At 45.9% G+C, this 7,834-nt stretch overlaps 1 protein-coding gene across 2 annotated transcripts in view; it reads left to right on the top strand.

The window, feature by feature from the left end:
* The first annotated feature begins 3,027 nt into the window (after positions 1-3,027).
* Positions 3,028-7,834, top strand: part of skia (v-ski avian sarcoma viral oncogene homolog a) — a 101,406-nt gene continuing 96,599 nt past the window's right edge. For both annotated transcript variants that reach the window (XM_034086526.2, XM_034086525.2), the window contains exon 1: positions 3,028-4,576. In XM_034086526.2, the coding sequence (XP_033942417.1) occupies positions 3,671-4,576 (906 nt within the window). In that variant the 5' untranslated portion in view covers positions 3,028-3,670. The remainder of the gene's footprint in view (positions 4,577-7,834) is intronic.

Genomic DNA, 7,834 nt, shown 5'->3' with positions numbered 1-7,834 from the left:
GAATTAGTCATATGTTGTATTTTGTATTATCATGGTACAACATACTTGCATGTATATCCAACCTGGGAAAGGGATCCCTTTCTGGTTGTCTTATTGATGTTTTTCCTGAATTGTTTCCCTGTACAGATTGTAAAGCCTCCACATTTATCCCATTGGGCAATATAGATCAAATGTACTTGACTTGGCATTATTGCATGGCTTGCAACCACCTCTTCCTGGCAAACAAAATAATAAAACACACCCAGACACTGACATCGCCAACTGCACAACACATTCATGGACTGATCCTCTGTAACTCTACAATTCAAGAAGCAGCGGTGACAAACTGTGGCACCATTGACTCTCAAACGCCCCCTACAGGACAACAACCTGGTGACATGGTTAAGATTCCCCCCTTGTAAAAAAACACAGCCGGGACCGTCACAAAGCAGTTACCACATCATGTTGCAGTATCAGCGATGTTTGGCTAGGGGATGCTACAGGAACACCAAACTGCTCCATCAGGGCTGGAGATAAACTACTGGGGATGACACATGACCTCCTGATGTCCTAAGCATTCATTCTTAATACATTACTTCTCATTCACTTCCTGTATCGTGCTTTAGAGGTATAGTGCTCTAAAACACAATGTAAGAAAGAAACAAGTCCGCAGGATAATTAAAAAATAAATGTTATTTTATACATAATGTGCCCTCCACAACCCAAAGCACTACTTATCTTTGCAAGTGAATACTCAAGAAGCATATTGGTGTTTATATAAATCGTATCCAATGCTAACTGAACATGTGTAGATGTGAAGCTATGTTAAATATTGTGATTAAACGAGAAGAGAATGTCATTTCTAAGGGTAAAAGTACAACTAAGTGGAATGGGAAGAATAGTGTGACTGTGGTTATGTTTTGACTGCCACTGAACGGTTTCTGTTAGCTAATCTGTGAACAATATAAAAAAGCTTCCCTTCATTCAAAAGATTGTCTCTCACAGTTGCCAACACATGAAAAGTGTTTATTTTACGCTTCTTGCCAAACGGTTCTTCTCACACATTCAGGAAGAAGTGGTGCAGTTTGTATTTCCTCTTCCAAAGCTAAAAGTGTCCTGTCTCACAGAGCAGCCCCCCCCCCGCCCCCCACCCCTCCCCATCCTCTGCAGGCTCCTCTCTGCAGCCCACAACCGACTGATTCACAGAAACACTCGATTCTTCTGCTACATTCAGGGCCCATGGGTAAAATTGTAAATATGAGCTTCTTGTATGCTCACCTCAGGATTGTATGAGCTGGTGAATGGAGTGGTGCAGTTTTTTTTAGGTGGACCCTAAGGTAAGCATCTCAAGGGCTCCCTCAACAAAATGTATTTAAATGTGCAGACAATAAGATATTTGGCAAACTAATGTTTATGTTACTTTCACGTTTTGTTCAGCAGGATAATCTCTATTTATTAAAGCCACGTCTATCAAGTAAACATCCATGAAATAAACAAATGACTAAACACTGAAAAAACTGAAGCGTTGACTTAAATTAAATGTATTATTTCCGCAAATGTCAAATAACTGTATTAGGTTAGTTGAAAGCAACAATACAGTTGTGTGAAATCTGTCGACATAATACATTGAATTAAAGCCAACGGTTCATTTTTTTCAGTGAAGGCAGTTTTATGTTCAGTATAGTCTCATTTATTCACTTTTTATGACGCATTGAACCTTCAGACATTCACCAGTGGTGTATTTAATTATGTATTTTATGTCGTAGGCCAAAACGTGAACATCTCTTCAGCTTGTGTTAAACAGGCATCTATAAAGTGTTGGAATTCAAGACGAGGGAACCGGAATTGGTGAAATGCTAACTCATTCCCACGTGTAAGGACTCGTTCCTGCACCACTCTACGGCCACACTGACGTGGAGGCCAACAAGTCGGCAGTCATAACACGGCATGTTCAATCCAAACACAGTCAGCAACTGGTAACATAGTAGGCTATTACAAGACTGAAAGACATGACTTAAACCAACATATGAACACAGCATTAGTCAAAGCTTTATTGATTTGAATTGAGATAGTCTTCTGTTTCAGCACTGGACACTCACTTTCTCAAGACTTCAGTGATGGAAAAACTACAAAATGATCTATTCATGTAGTAAAAGAGCAAATAGAACAACTAGAATGTAAAACATTTTTAACGAGAGTGCAAATCAAAGTCATGTAGGGCTTTTTGAGAAAAAACCCGACAGAAATACATTTTATGGAGACACAGCCTTCAGCACTCTAGGCTAAATGATTTAAAATAGTTAAACTGTCTTCTTGTATGCTATTATTATTATTATTATTATTATTATTATTATTATTATTATTACTATGATTAAGTCGCCTTCTGTGTTATTATTATTGATGCATTAGCACCTTGGTTCTTGGCCCATTTTTTTTATCTGCCACTAGCTGTCAAATTAAACATGGTAGATAAAAGCAGCGTACACTGTATCCATCTGAAACATGGTCGAATAAGGTATAGCAAATGGATCACTAAAGTACGGAAACATTTAGCAAATATTTGCTCGTTTATTTACACAAAATCAAAAGTAACACAAATATTCCTAAAATGTACATTTAAGAAGTAGCTTTATTTGTAAAACACAATTGCATCCCAATGTGCCTAAAACATCAGCCTACAGAAATATGTGTCTACTTTAATTATTGCAATAGGTTTATTATTATTACTGTGCAATATGTGCAAAAGTAGCATATTGTGTTATTAACATTAATGCATTAACATTAAGTGTAGCATCTTGGTTTTTTGCACAATTTAAATCTGCAACTAGTTGTCAAAGTAAACATAATAGAATAAAAGTATCCTTAGAAGAAGAAGTAGGGTTACATGGTATACTAAGAAACATTAAGCATAGTGCTGGCTTACTTTGACCGTAGTTTACAGTTGACGTGTTCTACTTTTCCCACATTACATGAACGCAGCACTGTCTTCCCTTCTCTCCCTTCGCTTCTTCCTTCTCTCATCCACTCTGCAGGGTATGGGGGGGGGGTGACTGCTAGCTCCTGGAAGAGCCGAGCCTGACTGCAGAGTCACTCACATTCCTGGCTGGGATTCAATGACTGAGCCAGACACACAAACACATAGGGAGGGGGTGCGCGTGAGAGAGTGCGAGAGAGAGAGAGAGAGTGAGAGAGAGCGAGAGAGAGAGAGAGAGAGCGATGGAGCGAGGGAGCGCGAGCAGGCTGCCTCGCAGACTTCTCTCAATACAGTCAGAGTGAACTGCGGGGGCACGCGGAGTGGATTTCTGCAGTCACTGACAGCGGAAAGAGCCTCAAATAAGGATTTTTGTATTGAGCTGTTTCGACTCACAGCCCCGCTTTTGTGTTATTTTCGCCTGTTTGTGTTGGAACTCGACAAATGGAACTTCTCTTGAGTTTGGAGAGCCTTTTTTCAGATATGGACAGTCGGCGACCCGCTGCAGGGAGCGACTGGCCGGTGTACCCTCAGTAGACTTGGGAATAAAACTGTGAACTCGCCTTCTGTTTTTTTTTTTACTGGATGTTTCATGAAGCGCTTCGCATTTTTGGTCAGTTCTGGGACACCGTGGATTTACCAGGTTCGGAAACGGATAGATACTCGTGACTCACTGTCGACGACCAGAAGGATTTACGCTTCTAAAGTTGAAGGAAAAACATGGAGACTGTAAATCGGCAGAGCTTCCAGCCTCACCCGGGACTGCAACAAACTCTCAAGCAGTTTCACCTCAGCTCTATGATCTCTCTGGGCGGACCGGCGGCTTTCTCTGCCCGGTGGCAACATGAGCTCCTGTTCAAGAAGGACGGGAAGGAGCCCGAGCCGGCTCTGCAGCATCTTCCGCCCCCGGTGATGCCGGGCCCGCTGTTTATTCCGTCGGACCGCTCCACTGAGAGGTGCGAGACTGTGCTGGAGAGCGAGACCATCTCCTGCTTCGTGGTCGGCGGGGAGAAGCGCCTGTGTCTGCCGCAGATCCTCAACACGGTGCTGCGGGACTTCACCCTGCAGCAGATCAACTCAGTTTGCGATGATCTGCACATCTACTGCTCCCGGTGCACGGCGGACCAGCTGGAGATCCTCAAAGTCATGGGGATCCTGCCCTTCTCTGCACCGTCCTGCGGTCTCATCACCAAGACGGACTCCGAGCGGCTCTGCAACGCCCTGATCTACGGAGGCGCCTACCCTCCGCGCTGCAAGAAGGAGCTGAGCGGAGGCTCCCTGGAGCTGGAGCTCACCGAGAGGAGCTTCAAAGTCTACCACGAGTGTTTCGGCAAGTGCAAGGGGCTGTTCGTGCCGGAGCTGTACACTAACCCCAACGCAGCGTGCATCCAGTGCATGGACTGCAGACTCATGTACCCTACCCATAAGTTCGTGGTGCACAGTCACAAGGCACAGGAGAACAGGACTTGCCACTGGGGCTTCGACTCGGCCAACTGGAGGGCGTACATTCTCCTGGGCCAGGATTACTCGGGGAAAGAGGAGAAGGCCCGTATGGAGCAGCTCCTGGACGAGATCAAGGAGAAATTTGACTTCGCCAACAAGTACAAGAGGAAAGCATCGTCCAGGGTGAGTTGGTCCTCATACCACACTACTCCGCCACGGGCTCTACATTCTGTGTTTTCTGTGTTGCACTGTGGGTTTGGTTCGCTCTTTCTGGTCCGAGTGTATGCAGTAGGCTACATGTTTCTTCTTCAATGTTCCTGCACAGCACTGAGCTTACAGTTTGACACACACCATATCATGCATTCATATCTAACAGCTTGTGACTTTTAATAACGGGACGGAGGGACCCCTCAAATGTCCCTGCACCCCATTGGATGATGCTGTATCGGTTCACAAGTGTGCTCGCGGGAATCCCTTGAGAGGGTTCCCTTGAAACGTGTCCCTCTCAAATAATGCATGAACACAGTTATTCCGAGCCACTTACACCCCGCACAAATAACCTGAGCTCGCGTTGATGTCCTGCTGTGTGATATGTGTCAACCTATTGGGTCACCGTTCACATATTGTGACTAATTGGGCCTCATCCAGCAATGACAACAAAGCGCCTCTGGTGGCAATAAAGCCATGATGTGCCCGTGAACACCTCTCAGGACCACTTGTGTCGGCCTGTACTGTAAATACAATCTCATCTACTCACAAATGGCTCCGTGGGAAATGGTAAACAACAGTTAGGGGGAGTGTGTCGATTAAACATGGGTCCAAGTGAGGAGATAATTATTCCTTTATCCAGTGGGATATCCTTCCGCAGTGTAGAGTTCTTTCACTGCACGTGTGCTCCCATGGGGAGGGATACGCTGCCAAAGCATTGAGATGACTCTTCTTACAACAAGGTGTGTGTGTGTGTGTGTGTGTGTGTGTGTGTGTGTGTGAGTGTGTGTGCGCGCGTGCGTGTGTGCGCGTGAGAGCCTTGTGTCACATGAGATGTACTATATTTCTGGTTGTCATGTGCCTGGCTTCCTGTGGGTATAATCAGCGATATTATGAGATAATTGTAAAATGTTTGAATAATCTAAATGAGCGCTTATATGCAGGTTTTGGCTCTGCGTGTTTCCTGTGGTCGAGGTGATCAGATACGAGGCTCAGTTCCGACCAATGAAGTAGTCGAGACATCTGAATCCTTTCTCCATGTTCCTGCTGCTCTGCTCTTTGGGCTGACTGACTGTAGAGGTGTGTGAAGGGATTGTAATCTGTGTTTTGGTGTGCCGGCAGAGAGAGAGAGAGAGAGAGAGAGAGAGAGAGAGAGTAGTTGGGTGGTAGACTGATAAAAGGAATCCCACCCCCAACCCACCCCTAGAAAAAAGGCTAGTGCACCATTTGCATGAGCTGTTACACATGAATGGAGTTGATGGAGCAGGGTTTAGAAGTATTGTGGTGGAAACATAATATGATCCCAACAAAGGAGAGCATTCAGCAAACACCGGACCCTCCTCCCAAACATCCACCTACCCCAGGCCAGCCACCCACCTCTGACATACACGCACCCATACTCCCCTCCCCCTCGTACCTACTTTTTTCTGATTGAAACCAGAGTGGACTTCTGTGCTGCAGACTTGTTGATGAGGCGCAGAAAGTGTTTACAAGACGCTCCCGCCCAGTCCTCCACTGAGGCTTCCTTCAGAGGAACCTGCCAGAGAAAGAGAAATCAGACAGACCATTGAAGTCCTGGAGGGGGCCAGAGCCCTGCCATGCATGGCGAATACCCACTCTTGGCACACACTTTCATTCAGACTCAAGTGGGCACACCTCAAGGAGCCCCACTTTCAGGGGCCTCTTCTATTTTTATAAGTGCCGACGGGGCACCCAAGTGTTAAGCCCCAGGCTCATTTGAGCCTCTTCCCCGCTTTTTAATTTGTAGCCTCCTACTTCTCTCGCAAGTACCTCGCTTTAAGAAATGCTAATGAGGGAATGCATGCTGGGTAGGAGGACTGGAGGAATATGACTTAACTTATGACTACAGAGCTCCCCTTTGTCAGCACATTTCAGCACAGCCAAGGCACTTTGAAAACGCTCTTGCAGGATGTGAGGCAGAGTGCTAGACTGTGTCGTGCTGCCTGCTACCTAGCGCACGAGAAAATGCCATCATCTGCGTGCTGTCAGCGGAGTAACCGGGCAGCTCTGTGAATATTAATGAGGCTGTTTCAAAAGCCTTCGCAGCAGTCTCGCATGCAGACAGACACAGGAAGTTATATTGTGGCACTTCCCTCCTTGCAGATGCTCTCTTCAGAGAGTCCTTCTGAGACATGCATATCTCTGAACAGCTTTTCACTTTTTGCAACGTACTTGCATTTGTGGAAGTGAAGGAAGGAGCTTGGGTTGGCAGCAAGAGTGCATTCTCTGTTCCAGTCTTGGAGGATATGAGCCTCTGATTGTAAACAGCTAATGCAGCGGACTGTTGGATTGTTGAAATGAGTTTATACGCTGGGTGTGGAGCCGTTCTCCGGGTGGGTGATGCCGGCCCCTGGCTGCGAGGCCTCTGGTTTCTGGCTGGTACACATGTGGGTGGCACACATAATCAGTGGCTTTCCGCATCAGGATGTTTAGATAAGGGCTGCGGCTTCAGATTTACTATGTTGTGAACTTTATAATTTGCCCTCAAGATGATGTGATTCCTAGAAAACCCGTCTGTTGAAGCGAGATATGAGCGAGAGAATCGAGGGGCTGGGGGGCTGTTTGCTGTGGAGCCCGCTCACGCTTGACTCATGCTTGGTTCAAACCCAGCAAGTGTATGTCAGAGATTCCATTTTTGTGAGGATCCTGTTCCGGCAGTCAGTGCGTACAATTCCAGAGCGGCTACTCCTTCTGTGAGGTGACGCATGTTACCTGATGTTATCTGAAAACACTTTTATTAAACATATGAACCCTAATCCGGATGCTTCAATCCAGATCTCCTCCTAATCCAGCGACTCATTTTGATTCTGTAGCGATGTGTTTAGAGACAACGGAGTAGTCAGAATCTGTCCGATGATTCTGTGCTGCTCCATTAAGTAACTGCAACGACACCAAAGTCATACCTGCCGGCTGTTTCCAGGCTGTATCCTGTGGCTCGTTGGAATACAAGCGAACTGAACAGACTGTTCTGTGGCCAGAGCTATAAAGGCCTGAACACGGCAAAAGGAAACAAAACGTTTGTGAGCTTTGAATATTTGCCTCTAAGGCAGGGGTGTCAAACTCAAGGCCCGTGGGCCAAATCCGGCCCCCGACTTCATTTTATGTGGCCCCGCAAGAGCTTGCAAAGAATATAACACGTTTATTGTACGGTTACATGCCGCTTTACAGAATCAGGTTGCCCATAAACTACATGTCCCACAATGCATCTCATTT

This window comes from Pseudochaenichthys georgianus, chromosome 7 (assembly GCF_902827115.2).
Source record: "Pseudochaenichthys georgianus chromosome 7, fPseGeo1.2, whole genome shotgun sequence".
Taxonomy (NCBI): Eukaryota; Metazoa; Chordata; class Actinopteri; order Perciformes; family Channichthyidae; genus Pseudochaenichthys; species Pseudochaenichthys georgianus.
Note: the sequence above shows the minus strand (reverse complement) of the source record. Positions and strands in the feature narration are given on the sequence as shown.